Raw genomic sequence first — 21273 nt, 5'->3', positions numbered from 1 at the left:
TCAGACTGATTCGGGCATGGAGCTTCCATGAAGGTCACTAATCAACAGATGCTTGACTGGATTAAAGAAACACTGAGCCAGAGGAGACTGATTTTATCTTCTGAAAGGAAGGAAGGACCCATGGTGGCAGCAGTGCTTAATTATTTACCTGTGGAATTTCTGTTGAAATGCTAAAGCATGTGCTGGCTCCTTGAACTTTGCTATGGCTTTCCGTTGCTGAGGAAGCATCTGTAAACTCTGCAGAGACAAAAAAGCCAAAACATATTTTTAATATTCACTCCAAGATCCACCTCACAACAGCAGGAAACCGACTGAAATTTTGTTGTAGTCTTTATTCAGAAAGATATTTCTGTTTTCTTTTTTTGGGCAATAAAAGAATAGATTGGAAAGAGACTTCTGAGACTGCAGTTGGGGTCCCATAAAAGAATAGATTGGAAAGAGACTTCTGAGACTGCAGTCAGGGTCCCAGCTGATGGTGTTTGAGTTGGTGCTTTAAGCAACTGTACCACCTGGAAAACCCAGACTATCACTTGTTAAGCAAAGGTGACAATTCTTCAATTCAAGAGCAGATGAGCCAAACTCCCACCAAGTAAGAAGCATTCAACTGGTCAGAGATCAGCTGCCCACACAAGCACCCGGAGTCATTTAGCTGATGTACATTAAGGGATCAGGGCTTTCCACAGGTTAGGCAGGACAGAAACAGAAAAAAGTGATAAGTTCTCTCAACTGCACATCCTCATGCTGTTTTGATAAAACAAGTGGCCAGCTTTTGGCAGACACCACCACAAAACCCCACTGAGATGGATTAGGTCACCACATCCAAGTCCTCCACACAACACACATGTCCCCAGACAAGTCCATCTGAAACGTGCCTCCCAACCATGAGAGAGCAGTTCACAAAGCTCCAGCTCTGACAAACCCCCTGCACAGTACTGAGCCCTCCAAAACTCCAGCACACCTCAGCCAGGACTCTGGAGAACTCATGTCCTTATTCCCTGCTTGCAGCAGGTCAGGCTGACCCCAGAGAGCAGTCCTGTGGCCTTGGTTAAGAGATGTTATCACACCTATGAAGATTAGAGCTTATGCTTTGAGTTAGCACTTCAGTTAAAATAGAATAATTTTCCAAAAGACACTTGAGAAATTCAAGAAGATGAAGATTCACACATTAAATAGCTACACATCCAACAATCAGTGAGAACATCCAGCAAGTATCCAGCGTCACAGAATACTCAAGATGGAAATATGATCCTGAAATCCTGCTGCCTGTGAACACAGGCCAGAGATTTCAGAGTAATGAGGTTAAAACAGATCTGAAGGCTTCAAACAAAATTTCACAGTACCACAGTGATTCCAACATCTCACAGAAAGTTCTGGATATTTAATAGCCTATGCTGCAGCACATTAAAGGCAGAATTGCTCTGATTCAGCTTCCAGTTGTTCTTACAGCTTTGGATGCAGAATAAAGAATTATTAATATTCTACTTTTCTCTGAGTTTCTGCATAATGGCAACACAGTTTTACACTGAGATATATATATACACACACACAGACACACAGACAAATGCATGTATATGGACACCTTAAAACTGTTCTAGATTATGACCTCCTGATGGATAATATAAACATAATTCTTTGCTCCTGTATTTTGCCTGGAACTCAGCTGCATCCCCCACCCTTGGATGATGGTCAGTCCTCAGGATTTTAAACTTTGCCTTCAAAAATTCTGTATCACCATCTAGACTGTTAAAAAAGCACCATAGATCTTTGGAGGAAGCAAGGATTCCTCGGGAAACAACATACAACCCCACTCAACACATTTTGAGGGTGACACACTTTGGTATCTCTTAGTGAAAGAATTTTTAATCCCACTAATCTGTTCCCTGTTCATTCAATCTAATGGAGCATTTTAAGCAAGATGTCATATGCCTAGAGGAAATTTGCTATTAAAATTGTCTACTTCTATCTTTTTTGAACACCTAAGACTCTCTTGGTAAATGTGTATTTAACAAGAGCCATGGCACCTGATAAGTCAAATTTCTTTGTATCTAAGCCTGACAATTCAGCTTTGCCACTTTCTGTAACTTACCTATCTGTGATTTTGAAGCAATTAATTTTGCACCTTCTTCTAACTGACAGGAAACTTTCTCCAGGAAAATCACAGATGCTTAGTATTTCCACCAGCCTGTGATTTCAAAGTGAAAGCTGAGTAAAAGTTAAGGGATTCAGCAAATCTGATAAGCATCAGTAGGTTAATTTGCATTTTATAGTTTTTAGAAAGCTGCTATGATGAAAAGGTATAGCTAAGTCACTGCAACTTCTCAAATTCTGAGCTGGTAGAAATAGGATTTAGCTATAACAAAATCTACTCAGAGGATGATCTTTATTTCTTTTTAAATCAGAATGCTCTTGACACAGTTAAGCACATTTTACCAACAAAAATGCAGTCATGCAGCAAAACACAGTGGTGAAAGACCCTGGATAAAGCTCAATTCACCTGCAGGTTTATCTGCAGGAATAAGTGACAGAGATGCTGAAGTTTGTGTTCTCCTCCCTTAGTGATCTCACTTTTTAATGATTTATAGAACTAGATCTTAACACATGTTTTCCTGACACCAGTTTTCTTGCTAAAAAAGAAAGAACCATGAACTAAGTAAGTCCTATCACTGAGGACTATGCTTTGAAGACTAAAAATTAAACACAGCCTTTAAATAAGATTTGGAAAGAACAAACTTTAAGAGTTGCTAACAAAAGTATCTCTGAATTACAACTGAAAACAAACCAAAAATCTCTTCTGTTCAAAGAAGTCAACACTTTTAATGAGAGAAAAACCTGTTTGAACCACTGAAAGGATGAATATTTCAGAGAACAGTTCAACAAGAGGAGCTGTACAAGAACCTAGGGATGCACCCTGCATGTCCTGCTGCCAAACTGATCCTCCCCACAATGTCAGGTCTCACTCAACTACCACAGCAGACTCTCCCAATGCTTTATGCTCCAGACTCCTGTTGTGATCAAGTGAAGAAGAGAAGCTGCTTTTGGTGACTTTTCCCACAAGAACTGAGATATTATTGCATTAATATTCTGGAGAGGTGCAAAAGTAAAATTTGATTTTGCAGTTTATACAAGCATGATGATGAATCATTAACAAGTTTCTCAGTAATTAGCATGTAAAAATTGACTAAAGGAAGACATTCTGGTGTAACACAGACTTATTAACAAAATTAGGCAAAGCATCTAAATATTATTATAGATAACTTATTTATACTTTCTTATGAATTAATATGCTTATCAACTGACTAATTTGGGTACTGTGTTCTTCACTGTATTACTGCTTTATTTTCTAAAGGAAAAAAAAACCCCAAAGCAATCAAAACACTAAATGCATTTTAATACTCAACTGCTTCGGCAACAAGGCATCAGTTCTTGGGTAAGTTTACTGAAAAACATCTTTATCAGATTTAATTTCACTGGTCAATACAACTATTGAAACAAAAATCCACCAATCTGATCCTTCACTGAACTGCCTAAACACAACCCATCACCCAGCTTGGGGTAAGGCAGCATCTTCTCAACTGCAGCTGCAGTTACACATGCCTAGATTTAAGACTGAGAATTAAGAACTGCAAAACTAATGTTGCACAAACAATACTGCTCCAGTTGGAAACTGTCTCAAAAAAAAATAATTTAAATGAGTTTGATTCAAATTCTCAGCCTCTGCTGCACTCAGACTATGTCAGCAAAAATGATGCATAATTACTTCATGTTTATTAAGGTACATGAGGTATATACATCTTCCTTGGGTATAGATAAAAACCCCCTTCTGGTTCTGTTTTAACAAGAGACAATTACTAAGCCAAGTTAGTCTGAAGCTGTGACCATGATCTGAAATGCCACCATCTTTGCTGTGTTTTCAAACAAATCCTCATCTATCATGACTTGCAAGTGTGAACATTATGCACCCAGCTAACAAAGACTTATTTATGTTCTGATTTTGGGACAATACCTTCTTACTCACTTAACGACCTAAGCCCTGAGCTTTATGTTTTAAGAACATTGATGATAAGGCACACAACACATTTGACACAGGTGCAGGGCCTGAGCTGCTGCCATCCCATCCTGAGCAGACAGGCTATGGGCTGGGCACAGAAATTAAGAGTTCCACTTCAGCAGAAACTTGAAGTAAAATAACTGCATTCTCATCCTACTGGATTATTTGTGTCTTTTTGAATTTGGGGTGATTTGCAGTTTAGAGCTGATCCTACATCTGGATGATGTTAACAGCTACAACCAGAAGAAAACTCCCTTGCGTACCCTGTGGTATTTTATTATCCCAAAATTTTCAAGGCATTATCTCAAAGACTTACTCCATCAGCTTCTGCTTTTGTTGATTCCAAACAAACAAGCTAGAAAAATACATCCAAAAATTAATTCATTTTAAAAATCTTAATCATGTATCTTGCTAGTTTAACACACTTAAACTTCATCCTTTTTGAATAATTTGGGAGCTTTTTTTTTTTCAGTGATAACATTCAATACCCCCTCTCCCCTTCTAAAAACACATTATTATTTGAAAACACAGAGGCACAAACACCACTGCTGATGGGCTCAGCCTCAGGCAGTGCTGGGTCCATCCTGCAGTTGGTTGGCATTGACTCAATCAGACACAGGGGAACCTTCAGGCAACTACTCACAGAATCCACCCCTGTAGCCCCCCTACTATAAAAACACAGCCATGCAAATCCAACACCCATTTCTCAAAATGTAATTCAGTGTGCTGTTCTTAGACCCGAGGCAGCACCACACACAACAAATGCCAGCTGCTCTCTCCTTTTCAAAGAACAAACATTCCTACAGCAATCCTTGGTCTAATGATCTCCATTGTAATGACAAAACACATGGTTCTATGTTTCCCAAAGCATGATACCTCAACAGGAATTTGATCTGAGTTTAGTATTATTCTGTGACCTACAGATTTTGAAAGGCCAGTGGTGGGAGGCAGGGGAGGATGCAGCTCTGCCTCTGGAGACCAGCTGGTCCTAGTGAGCATTGCTTGATTTACTGGGAGGGCCCTCACTCTTCCTCCACAGGAGACTTCCCTACTGCCAACTGTGCCACACCAGAACCTCCTGTCATGAGCCCCTAAACTGAAATACCACAATCCTCCCAAACGTCACAGCTCTGAGAAAACAACTTCATTCACATCTTCTCTTTAAGTTGACCTAGTCAGATGTTCACCAGAGGATGAAAACCTCTCCTGGGACCCACTCAGGTGGAAAGGATTGACAATACACACAATAACTTCCAAGGGATTTCAAGTGACTGGTTACTTCACAGATTTGGCTGTACAGATCTACTTGCAGCAGCTCCTGATAGCAGCCTGAGGTCACAGGTATTCTGAGCATGTGTGACTCTGGAGGACAGAGATTACATTCTGACATATTTCTAGCATTAAAAATAAAAAGCTAGTTTAGAGTGAGGAAGAGTATTTTACATGGAAGAGATTTAGGAAGCACAGAGCTCATATTGATCTTGACTGTCTGCTTAGGAACTGCCATGGAAAGATGCAGATCTTAGGCTGAATGGAAAATTCAAGAAGCCCAGTATTTCATAATCATACTTTTGATTGAGAGTTTGCTTACATACTATTTAACTCAAAACCTTAAAAAATAATCAGCAGCTCTGGCTTTTTCTGCAACTGAACTACTAAAGCATGAATATCATAAAAGGACCATTCCTTCTAAAGATATTTCCTTAGGCCTGAAGATCTACACTGCCCTCAAATATCTCCTCTATCCAAGGTCTGTAATTAAATTTGCACTTGTACAATACTGAAATAGCCAGTAGGATCAGAGCAGCACATTAATGTCTAGTAAAGCTTCACTGCAGAGACAAAGAGCAGGACATCCTCAAGTACAAAGCAGGAGACTGCAGAATGCAACACCTTGGACACCAGAACTCTGAGAGGTTACACAGAGAGCAAGAAGTGAAAATGGAGATAACAGAGCACTGGGAGATGGAGACCAAGCAGGTAGGAATGAGACTGGAGCAAGCACTTGTTTCAACCATAGGAGACACATGGGAAATGAAGGTTTCCTCCTCTACTTAATTTCTCTCACTGAAGTAAATGTACTGCCCAGCAGGCCACACTTTCAGTTCACCAGTGGGTTTGGGATTAGGGGTGCCAGTTCATATAAACTATTAAAAACCAGGTCTGTGCAAAAAGAAATCAAACTTCCCCAACCAACATCATCTCTAGTCTGTGATCCAAGCTGTTCTGCAACAAGTCAAATAGCAGCACAGCAGGCACTTTCTAAACAGAACAACCAGATTCTATTTTTTCTTCCCTCCCATCAATAAATGCAGACATGTTTTTATTGTCCCCACAGTCTCCTGATACCTGAAGCATCTTTCCTGGCAGTGACACTTCCCAGCCATTACCAGCAGGCACAGAGGCTGGGACAGAATGTATTTATTTCACTCTCAGCTGTTGCAATTGATCTCTTCCACCTTCTGTTCCTCCTTTCTGCTTTTCTGACACCTTTGACTTCCTATTATTTGCCCTTAAAAGTACTCAGCTTTCTTTTTCCATATGCAAGGTCTCATGAGGGGAAAGGCTGTTCTGTGAATGACTGATTGATGATTTATGATCATGGTTTATATTTTTGTTTGGTTTTTTTGGGAGGGGTTAGTTCTGGGGTGGTTATGGAATGGTGATGATGGTTGGTTATTGTTTTTGATACTAGGAAATATAGAGGAAGGTTAATTGAAAGTGTATTGATGATAAGTGATTTGGATAATGTAGGGATATATGGTTTAATTGTTGAATTAAAAAAATTAAAATGTCAAGATAAAAAGAAAATTATATGCGTAAAATGGGATTTAAAGGGCTGGCTGGGGCTGCCTTTACAGCAGCCCAGCACTAGGTAGCACTGTCACTCCAGGAAAGCAAAGGCAGGCACATCAGCACTGGAATTGCTTTTCCTTTCCCAGACCAGAAATGACAGTGTTTGCAGAGCAAAACCCTCATTTGTAGAACTCCTCACAGTACACCTACAATCCCAACACTCTCATCACCTCTGATAGACAACAGTCTGCTTTTCCATTTCCTCTTTTTTTAAGCATCAGAAGTTATAATCTTAAATCTTCAAATACTGAAATTTTGCACTGATGCTTTATGTTTGCACATATTTGATGTACAAAAACATGATTAAAGATTATGATGATAGATACCTCCATAGAACAATTCCCTCAGTACTCAAATTATCTGAAGATCTAGAAAACAGTTTATCTGCCATCATCCCAAAAAAGCTCAATTCATCTGAGGGTGGCAATAACTAGCTGAACACAACTCTCTCTAGACAATACAAACATTAAACCTGAATTTAGGAGCACAAAAAAAAAAACCAAACACATAAGTGCTGTTTCTCATGACCTTTGCAACTTATTAGTAATCTACTTTATCCAGTGGTTCTGGATGGATGTGCATTGAATGTCACTGCTTCACCACCATCCTCAGGAGGTTTTAGTCTGGTGATGTGCACAGAAATCTCCTGAACTTTCCAACACTTTGGAATACATAATTTTATTTATTTATTTATAACATGTAATTATTTTAGAATCAGCAATGAGATTTTACTGGAGGCACATTATTTGCTTCTGAAAACTCATCCTCTCCAGAAAGAGCATGAAAGCACAGTGTATGCTGGAGGAAGCACTTCTGCTAATTTCATCATGTTTGAGCTGGAAAAGGCAGCTGTAACAAAGAGGATGTTCCTGAAGCCCCGAAGATTTTCTTATATTCAATGTCTTGAGAATCTTAATGGTATTTTTTTTCCTATGTCAATAACACCTTTAGTGAAGCAGGGATGAGAATTAAAGAGTTTCAGTGATTAGGCAACAGAAGGTATTTCAAAGGTTATACATGGGAAAAGATAATTCTATCCATTTCTAGGGTATAGGAAGGGAAAATGCCAAATTTCCAACTTCAACTCTAAGTTTCCCCCATCCTGTCTTATGCATGCCCAGTTGTTCCCAAACTGTGACTCACTGACACCTCAGTGAAAGCTGATGGCAAAGCTGGGAGCACTGAACATCATAAACTGAGGGAAGTTTTCAACTTCCCATCCCAAGGTTTGTGCAAGGTACTTGTACCTCGAGAATGATACTGACAAGGAAAAGCTAAAAATAAAACCCCAAGCCTTTTGGACCCAGAAAAGCAAAGTAACCTCTTCCTCCCTGTTAACTCCATTGATAGATTATAGACTTTTTCCACAACTTTAAACTGTTATGCCAGCAAAGATTCACTTTCTGAGGAAAGACACACAGGATGATCACACTGTAAAACAAATTGAGGATATTTGGAACCAAGAGCTGGTGTGGGCTCAGTTGCTTTACAGATGCCCCAGCATGGAAGGTGAAGATGAAGCAGAGCTCCTCTCCCAGGAGGGACAAGTGCTTGTGGTCTGTTCTTCTTGTCAAAGAGCAAGGAGCTCCTTGGATTTCTTCCTCCTCTCTGGGAACTCTGTCTCAGCCACTCCCACCTCCAAATCCTGACTGCAGCAGAAATTGATACATGAGATACTCAGATTTCTGAGCTGTGTCTGCATGCTGCTCTAAAGCAAGGTGCTTGTTTAGCATCAGAGGTGCTTGTTTAACTATGTCCCACAGTTTGGGAATCCTTACCTTTAACTAGGCATTTGGGGGGTGGATATGTGTCCTTTCAAGACACTATCCAGGCATGAAGAGAACTCCCTAAGTTTTGATTCAGATTTAAATTTCCTTTACAATTGCAAAACATAAGCATGAATTCAACACACTTATTTCCCGTGGAGACAAATGAAATGAAGAATCTTGATCTCAAAAGAATTCAGTTCCTTAAGGAAAATTTTGGTGAGTATAATCAACAGCTGAAGACAGGATATTCTACACCTTACAGACTGAGTCAGATAGAACTGACTCTCCTTTCCCTTCCCCTACTATTTCTTCAGCTCCATCAGAAACCAGCTAAAAACCTGGGCATCTTGGCCTGATTTCAAAAAAAGCAGCTAGAATTTCACACTTTGCTGTTGTCTCACAACTGCCATCTCCCCAAATACCTCCTATTTCAGTCCATCAAGCTGCAACACTTCATCTTAGAGGACCAGAGCTGTGCACTACCCAAGATCTGTTTGCTGTGGTCCATGCCTCCCACACACACTGTCCTCACACAGGAACCCCAAAGCCTGCATGGGAAGAGCCCTTTCAGCCACTGCTGGGCTCTTCTTCAGCAGCTCCCTTCAGCATTCCTCCCTGCAAGGCCCCTTACATGAAACACATATTCAAGGAAGAATGAGGAAATAATTGAGTGTCCCTTTGCTATCAGAACCTCCTGACCCTCCCAGCTGCAGGGGATTTTGTGCAGCACTGAGCACAAACAAGAGTTAAAACATTAATTTACAGCCAGGAGAAAATCCACTTTTGTACTTCAGGATATTGACCTCTTTGAAAATCTAGCACCACCTGTATAAAACTAATTGCTGTGGATAGCAACAATGCAGATTTTCAAACATTCTGTTTTCCACTTTTGTCCTTCAAGTCACTTAAAATTGTTACTGCATCTTCTTAATTTGGTGCATTAACACTTCTGTGGTGGCACTTCTCAGGGTATCATTAAAAAACAAAATCAAAAAGCTACATATTACAGATGGTGGAACCAGACTCATATTCCTCCTACAAAAGCATCACTTTTTTCCTGCATATCTCACCATTTGTACTTGTGAAACATCATTTAGTCTCAAAACAAGCCAGGGAATTTCAAGCCTTCTACAAGTCAGACTTGAAATTCAAGTGCAGAATTAGTACAAGATCATTCTGCATCATTAGCTAAATTCAAGCATCATGTTGAAGCACTACTTCTAGATTTCTTGTAAGGAAAATGGATAATGATTCAGAAAGCATAATTTCCAAAGGTACAGTTGATGCTGCTGCAAGAATACAAGTTCTGGAGGGCACAGATATGCATCAAATCCCACTAGAAAATGAGTCATTGTTTTTTTTCCTGTAAGTACATCCTTCTAAATTGGTCTGTGGCATTGAATTGAGAGACCAGGGTTTGGAGTCTGCTATGAAACAGCAAGTACTGAATAAATTTTTTAGCACATTCTCAATAACTTCTCTCAATTGTGAGATTTCATTGCAGGGTTTCTATTAATCTCCTTCTAATATTCTCATGCAAGATTTAGCAAGTAAACACTGAATAAATGTGCTTTGGAACTGTATGAATAATTTCCTAGAGTACTACAGAACACAAAGGCACAAAGTATTTTGTGAGGCTAGTTTTGCTTTCCCAAACAAATTAAACCTCTCTGAATTGATGACGTAAATAATTCAGCATTATTCCATTTACTAAATTAGGAACAAGTGAGGCAGAATGTTCATTTTTAGGAGAGCAGTCTGTTTTGCAACAGAGAGATGATCCTAGTAATAAAGAATTCTCACAGAACACCTCCAATTCATGCATTGCATTTGTCTGAAAATGTTGTTCCTGTCAAAAGGCGATAAATTTCTCACCTGTATTTTTCATTATTCATTGACTGATATTTTTAAATGCAGTAACAATAAGTCAGAGAGGGCCTCCTAAGCCTTTCACTGCTTTGAAAACCTCCTGCTTTCCTCAAGTCATTTACCTGACACATCAGTTCCAGGAGGCAGTTTGTGAACAGAAGCTGCACAGCAGATACAAGTGTGTGCATGTCATAACCTTGCCCGCAGGCCCCTAAGGAAGAGAACCTTCTAAAAAATTAAGGATCAATAAAATTTTCCAAAGAAGACTGAAAAAGTAGAGGATGCTGCACAGTATAAAATGTCCTCTGGGTCATTAGGTGCTTGTACCCCAGGGCTGCAGTGACAGGAAAAGGTAAATGTCAAAAAGGAGAGTAGGTGCAAGTCAACGATAAACAAGGACAGCACCCAAAATACATCTGCTCTGATATGACCATCTGGCTTCAACAACCTCACAGAATGGACAGGCTTGTATTACCTATGAAAATAACAGAGGAACTCCAAAATGAAGGAGAGTTTTGCAGCAGGAATGTGATGGTTAGCAAAATCCTGCCGTGCCTCCTGTGCTGCAATATCATCACGTGCTTGCCTTTGCTACCAGGTGTAGCTTGTGTGGGTGGGGGTGCCTTCAAACATAAATTACCAATAAACACGCATTGTATTTAGTGTCAGGGAATTAACTGAGCTTTCTGGAATGAAAGCCTTTTGGCACAAAAATGATAAACCAAGGTTGACCTACCTGAATGGGTCCCACTGACATCAGCAGGTTTTTCAGTTGGACATCAGTAGTTGATGAAGAAAGCCCTTCAACTGACACAATACAGGGCTGAGGTTTGCACTCCACCACTCGCAGGTTCTGTTTATTTGGCATCAAGCGTCCTCGGCCCATCTGGCCTGCTACTCCTCTGCCTCTGCCGTGCATAATGACCTGCCAACAACAAAAGTAACAGTATTTTGATTTACTTACCCACTGACTCTGTGTGCTGCACTTGACAGAGGATAAAAAAGTTGGCTATTTACTTGAAGACTTGATTAAAGTACACGTTGATTTAAAACAGCTTGTTGCTGCTTGCCAATTTGAAAGGCCATTTACTAACATATTCCTCCACTGCTTATGCAAACCTCTTTTAGCAGGATAAGAAGTTATATATTGAGTTATATATACTGCATTCATCCTAGAAGCCTCAGCTGTAGCACAGATTGATCAACCATGCAGTGGAGGATCTCAGACAAAAATATATAACCTAGTTTTCAACACTGATCACATCACCAGCATGTGTTCAGCTCCCACATTTTGAGTATGGACAAAAAAACCCAACAGGTGATCCCTCTCCTTCTTCTATTCTTAACCCATAGTTAAATTTAATGTACTCACAAGATCAGCAAAGTGTTTCAAGCACCTTCAATCTCTACTGCTACCAAATCTTTGTTTTATTTGCATAAGACTAAATAACTTTAAAATAACTTTTTTCAAAGTTCCTTTTTCCTGTACTCTGGAGAAGGAAATGCATGGATTTAATTCTTGCAAATTAAATGCTGAACAATAAGAGAGTGGAAAAATAACAATGAAACAGAGTAACAAACATCAAACAGAGTTAACACTTAACACTGAGTCAACATTCAACAGAGTTTCTTGATTCCTACTTGGAAAGCCTATGATGGGTAATAACTTTTCATACCCTTCACATCTGCAACAAAACTTTATCCTTATATGAAACAGGAAGATTATGGCCAACAGTTCAAAACCAAGAACTTAAAAGCCAAAATGCCAGCTACCTTCAAGGAGTGTGCCAGCTTGAAAATGCAGAGAAGGCACACACTGCTGCCACCCTGACCCTTCCCTGCCTCCTACCAGTGCATGCTCAGGGCAAAAATCAAGTTACAAGATCACCAACTGTTCTGAGTGGATCCAGCAAAGAGCATCCTGAAACAGTTACTGTGTGCTCCTACATAAGCAGCAAACTGCTAAAATGACATCTTAAGCACAATTTCAAAACCCACTTGGTTTTAAAGCTAAAAAGCACACTGGTTACCATCTCTTCCAGTAGCTGTCTTGGGACACGTGCACTTCCCCAGGGAGTGCTGAGCTGGCCAGAACATCAGCAGATAAAGCAACCTGCAGGCACAGCCAGTCTGTGCTGGATACAAACAAATCTCTCTAGATTAAAAGCTTTATATGCAATTATGCATCTCCTGGGTCATGCAGCCCTGCGCTAGCAATTGACAAACAGAATGCTGGTTATTAATAAAGCAACACAGCTAGACAGTGAAACTTCTAGCACCAATATGCATCTAAAAATCACCTTTTTAGGTTGATGGATTCCCTGGATGTTTTTGACTCCTTGAGGAGCTGGTGAATGGATCTGTGCCTGCTGCTGCTGTTGGTGCTGCTGCATTCCCTTTGTCAATGTGACCTTCCGCACTGGCGGCTGTTTCGGCTCCGGGGGTTGCTGAGGCCGCTGGGGTTGGCCCTCGGGGTGAAAAAAGCCAGCATCCTCTCCCCCCTGCTGAAATCAACAACACAACAGCGGCTCAGGGTCCAGGCACTGCACACCCTTGCCCTGAGCAGGCTCCTGCCACATTCAGCTCATTCAGAGAGTGTCCAGGGCTCTGCCTGCTAAAGCAAACTGGTGGCTGCGGCAGGCGCGTGCAAAGGCTCAGCCTGGAAATTGCACTTCAGCCTAAAATAAATCTGTGCTAGCTGAACAACAGTTTAATTTGTTCAGGTTTTATTATAATTACAATGGTCAATCATGTCTTTTCATGTTTTCACTTCTCTTTCCAAATTATTCTTCCTTCCAGGTTACATGAGAACTATGGTGTGTGTTATATTTTTATTACTTCTCTTTTTTTTAAATATAATGAGAGACATACACATTACAGAAGGAAGAGCAAAGAACTGTGAAGGCTGGAAGAATCAGGAAAATGTTCTGCTCATCTTTAAGCCTCCGACCTCTCTTTAGTTAAAAAACTGATACTTATTTTTAAGTGCATACTCCTTCTCCAACTTCTATACCAGCAGCTTTTTAAGCAGTCCCTTTCCTTGGACACTGTCTGTACTTGGAACAGTTCCTCAAGGTGGTTTTTTGTTTGCCTTACAAAGCTCTTATATTTGTAATCACAAACACAGTGAAACACCATCTCAGTGTCTCTCTCATCCAAGGTAACTCTTGCCACAACATCTCTTGGTGCAATCAGGCACAGTACAACCATGAGCTTAAAAGCACTGAAATTATTCCCTTCCACTGCCTCTACACAACAGTTCATTTTTTTCCTAGAAACAGGTGATTCTTGAATTTGTGTCTGCCTGTCCAGATTACAACAATCACTGAAAACTCCATGGAGCACGAACCACAGAGTCTGACAAAAGATCAGGTACTTTTGCATCCATGACCTGCATTGTATTATTGCAGTTTCAACAGCAGTATCTATGCCTTGACAGGACTTCAACTTCAGACCTCAAATACTAATGAACATTTTATTTGCAGGGGGAAGGCTTTGACTAACTCCCTAACCAACCTCTGGTAACCACACAAAAGCTCTCAAATAGAATGCATGTCTAAGGAAAAAAAGCAAAATATTATGAAAGCACCTTTATTTACACAGGATTTTCTTTTTCCCTTCCCTTAAATATTCACAAAACTCCTTTTGCACCTGTAACACATCACAAACCAGAGGGTTTCATGCTAACTGGCACATGTCTCGTGGATAAGGAGACAAACACAAGGGTGCAGAAGGAACAGACTTATGGTCTAATAGCAAAATTACTTTCATTGAGAATACAAATTAGTACCTCTTCATTAAAGAAAAGCAAAATCAATACCTAGTGAGGACTGGTTACTAAGCCTCAGCTAAGATTTGGTTAAGAAATAATCTGTGGTACGAGGGCCAGTCTTAGGTTTGATAGTTCAGTAGTTCAGAATTTACACCTCAAAATCAAGGCCTCTGCATGATAAAGTATATGCAGGCTACAATTTCTCAAGAACTCAAGTATTTAAATCCCAGACAAAGGAGCTTCAAACCTCCTTTCACTACAACTCAAAAGCCTAAAGCTCATCATAGCATTTGTCCACAGTGTCCAAAACAAGAAAGCAACAGAAATGTGCATCAGTCTTTTCCACCTCTAATCACAAACAGGTTCTTTTCTCTGCTGAACTGAATGGCACCAAGTCTTCATGGAAAGTTTGGTATATAAACCTTTGAGAGCAGCAATTAGTGAGAAATTACAAAGCTTTCCCTCCAGTTTCTCTTCAATTTGTATTCAAAAATACAAAAGCAAGAGCACTCCTGAAAAACCCAAACATATGCACAAAACCTTACCAGCATTAAATCCTTGTTTAATATTAGTTCTGATAGCAACATCACCATAAGCTATATGCCTTGATCAGATAATTTCATTTATTCAACCCTACAGCACCTGGAAAATGATGAAACTAAAAGGAACAAAAAAATTCTAGGAGGAATTTAAATGCAATAACTGGGAGTTAAAATCTAATCTCTGCTAAATGCCTGCTGTGAGAACCATAAATATTTGCAACCATTTCTTTCCAAACCAAAAAGGGATCCCAGCACATCGGAAGAGCATCTGAGAGCAAAGCCCTCAGGTACAAAACACATCCAACATGCTCATTACTGAAACTTCAAAAGCAAACAATCATTTCACATAAAAGTCTAGGATGGCCAACAACCACCCAATATTTAACTACCAAGCTCAATTATCACCAAATAAAACCGTATAAACTGAACAGAGTCCAAAGGCATTAGCACTCCGCATTGGTTTGAACTGATGAAAAATCTGATGGGGTTTGTTCCCTGCTGGGGTCTCAAATGCCACCACTGGTCTTTGCTGCTACCAAGATGCTTCTGTGAGCCTGAAAAGGTGGAAAGCTCTGGACTTTTTAATGACTTGATCCATTTCAGAAGAAAACCTTCAGAAAACAATAAAGAAAAGGGATGGAACTAGTTTTGCTTGTTCCTGCAAAAAGAATGAAAGGCAACTGGATCAACCAATCCCTTTTTTAATATTACTGCTCTGAACATTTACTGGTTGTGAGACGACCTGAAGAGGGGAAGCAGAGACAAAACTGCAGCACTGCTTCTCCAGAGAGGTCTGTGAGTCAGACATGGTGCCCCAGGTCTAACAGAGCTGAGCAAGTCAGCAAAACATTAATTCCTGTTCCAGGCAGTCTGGCTTCAACTGAAGATAAAAACTTGGTGGTTTTTTTAAGAAATAAAAACCAAACGTGACTGCTAAATGGCATGTGCCAACAAGCAAAATGACCCAGAAGAAGCTTTTCAGCAGTAATTCCTTTTTCAGTGGTTAAAGACACAACAGTGCAAGGACAAACCCTGTCCCAGCCAAAATGAACAACCTGTGTAGTACCACGTAGTGGTGAATTACTCTCACCACCACCATCATTCTTTAAATTTCTATGCAAGACAACAAGTGGCTTTTCCAGGTACAACAATGAAGAACCAAGTCAAGCAAAACACCTGAAAAGAGCTTCTTAACTTCTGGACTTAAAGCTACAAAACCTCAGAACATTATGGACAGGTCACCTGCTCATAGGAGTACACTGATCTATTTTGGAGGAAAGGACACACAGCTGTAAAGATGACTGTACATATGCTGACTCCTGATGTTCCCTCATCACACAGCAAATTACAGATAAGCAGGTAAGCCCACTAAAGCTGCACTGCAGTAGCTACCCCAACTGACATCTAAATCACAGAAACTAAATTGCTAACATCTCTTCTACTTAAAATGTCTCAGGTCTAGCTCATCTTAAATAAATTTTTGCTTTTCCTAAAGACAACTTCTGTATTGTTATTTTTATCAGCTTACATGGCTGCCTTCCCCAGATGCAAATATGCAGCAACAGAGGGAGGTATTAAAGTTTTAAGCCTTCTCATGTCAAAATACACTTTCTTTCCTAGAGTATTTCACAATGTGCAGGGATGCACTAAATTCTTCAGAGATGCATCTATTCATCATCATGGCCTGTCTCACACAATTTGATGTACAAAATGCTGTCCCCAGTAAAGACCTTAGTTGACCACAGAGACCTGGGACTGATTGACACAAGCTCTGATTTTATACTTCAAATTTCCTCTAAAGTCCTGAGCAGAAAATGAATTTTCATTCTTTGCAAATTAATGACAGAAGAATGATTTCCTCTTATTGTTTACTCCTTAATTTCTAGATTATAAATCATCCAGAGTTTCGAGCTCCAAATTTTGAAGTTTTACAAAGGGTCTGCCTTCCTAAGATCTGGCCAGGAAAGAGTTCTCTTAAAAGAAAAAGAAAATTTTCTATTATTCAATTAAAGCTGGAGTAATGGAAACGCCTTTTTTTAAGTTACAGGAGTTCTGTTCAGGGGAAAGTATAAAAAGTATCTTTCAAATTTCAAGTACTGAAAGATTGTGAGCAGCGCCAAAACAAGTTAATTTCAAATACTGTGTATAAACAAAGCTCAAAAGATTGAGGTAAAAGGATTTGATTTACATGGTGAATGTTTTTCAAACCTCTGCTCTGGAAGAATCTGCAGTTTGACCTGAAACTAGACTAACAAAAAGAAGTGATGCCATTCAATGGCCATGACTTTTAGAACCAATCCACTGATAACTATCAAGGCTGGTTTTCACCAGCCTCTCACTATACAGATCTATATATAGCCAGTGTTGTGTTTTGAGCAACTTAGAAAGAATTCTGTCAAACATGAGATCACAAATTCTAAAAGCAGAATTCTATGAAGGACTCCTTGAATTTAGCAAGCTGGAGCCTCTGTCATAATCATTATGACAGTTTTATGATGAAGTTTATTTGCCACCAACATTAGCAGGACAAATTTATTTATAACAAATGCTTTAAAATGTACTGATAAAAATGCCTATTGATACTGTCAGAGCTGCTTGCAATTTGACAGATCAAATCTTATTTTCATTCTTAAACCCCATGAAGGAATGGTATCACCAACTTGCATTCTGTAGTGAGCAAATTGATTAATCCCCCTCTATAGAAATCTCAACTCTTGATTACACCTATCAGACGTTAAGCAGCATTATTCTAGAGTGACAACACTTGACAAATTCCCAAACCATTTTTCTCAGCCTTTGTGGCCCTGCTAGCTTGCATTAACCCTGATGAAAAATTAATTTTCCTTATCTTCTGCTAAACCCCAAAATCCAAATCCGCCAAACTGGCAACTCTTTCTGTAAAGGTATTATGAAAACCTCTAAAAGATTAATTGCATGTCTTCAGGTGACATTAAATTAATTTCTGTACTCGTGACAGACATTTGATACTCCGTACTGAGAGGACAGATAACATTGTCAGGATACACAGAAGGACAGTGGTGCAGTGTCCCAGGGCAGCCTCTTATGAATTCTCCTTTCGATAAGGCCATACTTCACTGTCATTGGCACTGTTAGTGATCTTGCAGCCCACAGACCTCACTGCACAGGTTTCTATTAACCACCACAATGCTGGCTCTATCCATGTAATCTTTGTAAAGCTAATTCAAAATCGTCCAATAGCAAAGGGATGTGCAAGCTGGATAAGGGAATAAATAAACTCTGGTTGATTTGTGTAAAAATAACATAGAGAAGCAAAGTGTTGTCAGCTTTTCTGAGATGCTTTACAACTCAAATTCTCTGTAGCACGATGAAGACTTAAATCTTGTAGGGAAATCTCAGTCCAAAACTGTATTGTGATTGATTTCTTGTAAGAAAGGAGAAACCCTTCATCTGTTACCAGTTTAAGTCAATACTTCTAGAAATTAGTACCTTTAAAGTATCACAGTAGTTGAGGGAGGAAAACATCCTTTTAGTTATTAAATTCATCTTTACTTTCAGAAGAAGAGAAATTTCTATTCATGAGCTATATAGGTTTGCATAGGTAAACTTGTATTTTACTGATACTGCAATTGACTGTAGAGAAACAGACATCTACAAAGACAGCTGTGATCCCCATGTAACAAAGATATGTAAGGCAAAACCCACACAGAACAAGTGACTTTCATCATACAAGTATATATGTATATATCATACAATATACAAGTATTTTTTCACTATAATTATCAGGAACACATATTAGAAGCAAACCCCTAATAATGAGCTATTTCTCTTTGACTGGTGCTCCAAATGCTTTACCACTTTGATACAGCTGGCTGACAGACTGGGGACCTGGGAATAGGAAGCCTGATCACTTGCCAAATATCCCACAACCGAGTGACATGACCAAACACTGTTTCTGAACAGTTAAAGATCTGTTTTCAATCTGTCAAATGCCAATGAGAAACACCTGGAGACTTTTTTTTTCCCCCAGGCATTCTAGGACCTTTAAAAGGTTCTTTTTTTTTTTTTTTTTTAAGAACAGCAGTAGTTAAGAAAACTGCTCTCCCACCAGGCTAGAAAATGCCACTCTATCAAATAGACAACTCATCATTAACAACTGGTTTAAGACATATTAATGGGCTAGTTTTGACTGAAAGTACATACAGCAATAAGCTACATCAGACTACAAAAGTGATGAAAGAGCCAAATCATTCCCAGTTCACACCAGAGAAAAAAGACACTTCTGATGCTGGTCAGTGATTCAGTTATTTTTCCCAGCCTAAAATTTTTGTATAGGCAGAACTTAACCCAAGCAAGAGCATCCAGACTAAGCAATAAATAAATATAATGCAGAAATAGTTCCCTTCCTGTGATAAAAGGACACTGCTACACTGCTTCAGTGAGCCATGATGTGATGAGCATCTTCTGTGCCTAATGGTGTATGAAAAGGCAGAACGGGAAGAAGAAAACATCTTGCAGAAAAAACAGCTAATTCCATTTAATCCCATGTACTAACAGAATTCTTAACTGAAGTAGTTCCTCATCCACCTGAAAGGAGAACTAAGGCATGGAGAAGGACTGGTCAAAGAGAGTCCCAGCCACACACCCATGCATGAAGTTTCACTGGGATTGACAAAAGCACAGCTTGAATCAGGCTGAATCAGTGTTGAATCACAACTACATGGTTTTTAGTTAAAGCACCCACCTGCTCATTATGAAAAAATAATAAAAACTATAAGTCAAACCTACAGCAAAATCAAGGTTCTGAATGGACATGTCTAATACTCTCAGAAATACCTTCATTTTTATGTGTAATCTGCAAGATATATAATGTAGATAAACAATGTTGAAAGCAAATTTTCCTGGTTCGCTTTTCAGCTGCCAGTCTGAGAGGTTTTTGTACAGAGAATTTTAGCAAAGACTGGACATGCACAGAAAGGCCAAGAGAAAAAGCTCCTGCTGGAAAATATCAGTGATACAAAACTTGTGATGGCCCAAACTCCAAGAGGAGCACTTCCCAGCTGGACACCACAGAAAGCCAATACTGGATATCAGAAACCTGTACAATTAGAACTTCCCTTCTTGTGCTGTGTCTGGCCTTTCTAGTTCATGTTCCTTGAAGCTTGAAACTACTGGCAAGTCAAATCCCTTTTGTGTCCTGTCTGAAGCTCCTGGTAAGTCTTAATAAAGACAACTCCATTCCCTCCCACCCCAAATGCTCCCCACTCAAGAGCCAAACCTCTGCCCAAAAGGCCTATTCTAAGTGGTCTAACTTCTCAACAGAGGGATGTGACTTCTCAAAATATTAAACTCTACAACTCTGCAAGCTTGCCCTCCAAGTTAAGAAACTGCATTTTCATATAAAATCTGACTTTCTCTTTGCAAAGCACTTTAGTGGTGTCACAGCTATCTTTTTCAGGAAACTGAGCTCCAAGACACTCTGTAACACCAAGATCTCTGTAACACAGACACAAATTCTGCACTGTAACATTTACCATGGCAGAGAAACTCTCCTTTGAGACTTAACAAGAGTGACAAGCAACAAAGCTCTGCTTTCTGGGTGGCCAGGAGCAAGCTGCACTCTTCTTCAACATACAATTTAAAAGTCTCCTGAGGAAAAGGAGAAACCTTTTCTGCAGTCTACAATAGAAAATACTGCACTTTATATCCATGTTATCCATAGCAAAGTCAGATTCAATTTAGGTAAGTATCTCTTCCCCCTTTCATACATTTCATGAGAAGCCCATAAAATGTATTATCTGTGTCTGGTTTGGCTGTCACCTTAATTCTCACTTTCTAAGTGTGCCCACACATGTCCCTTTATTTCCTTTTCCCAGTAACTGAATATGTCCTAAAGAGTAGAGCACACCTCCTGACCCCAGTGCAAGAAATCAGAGACTTTGTCTCTACAGGGACTATCTTCACTGGAGGTCTGGGAGGACACAGCTTATTATTAATTTTCAAATCTTCCTGCCATGGGCAGGGACATCTTTCACTAGACCAGGTTGCTCAAAGCCTCATTCAATCTGGCCTTCAGCACTTCTAGGATGGGGGATCCAAGCTTCTCTGAGGCACCCTGTTCCAGTTCCTCACCAGGCTCACAGGAAAAAATTTCTTCCTAATACCCAATATAAATCAACCCTTCTTCAGTGTGAAGTCATTGCCCTTGTCCTGTCACTCCATGCCCTTGTAAAAAGTCGCTCTTCAGGTCTCTTGCAGCCCCTTTAGGAAGGTTCTGTAAGGTCTCCTTGGAGCCTTCTCTTCTCCAGGCAGAACTGCCCCAACTTTCTCAGCCTGTCTTCAGAGGGGAGGTGCTCCTGTCCCCTTGCCAACTTTGTGGCCTCCTCTGGACACCTTTCAACAGTTTCATACAATCAAGTAATTAATGTCCACTTGTGA

At 39.8% G+C, this 21273-nt stretch overlaps 1 protein-coding gene across 4 annotated transcripts in view; it reads right to left on the bottom strand.

Annotated features, from left to right (window-relative positions):
• The window catches only part of RBM33 (RNA binding motif protein 33), a 101938-nt gene that overhangs the window by 6778 nt on the left and 73887 nt on the right, over positions 1–21273 (bottom strand). For 2 of the 4 annotated variants that reach the window (XM_030943752.1, XM_030943754.1), the window contains exons 16-18: positions 12843–13046; positions 11279–11467; positions 149–237 (exon numbers count right to left, since the gene is read on the bottom strand). In XM_030943752.1, the coding sequence (XP_030799612.1) occupies positions 149–237; positions 11279–11467; positions 12843–13046 (482 nt within the window). The remainder of the gene's footprint in view (positions 1–148; positions 238–11278; positions 11468–12842; positions 13047–21273) is intronic. The other 2 variants (XM_030943753.1, XM_030943755.1) reach the window with 2 other exon arrangements.

This window comes from Camarhynchus parvulus, chromosome 2, assembly GCF_901933205.1.
Source record: "Camarhynchus parvulus chromosome 2, STF_HiC, whole genome shotgun sequence".
NCBI classification, from domain to species: Eukaryota; Metazoa; Chordata; class Aves; order Passeriformes; family Thraupidae; genus Camarhynchus; species Camarhynchus parvulus.
This window is presented reverse-complemented; position numbering and strand designations above follow the sequence as displayed.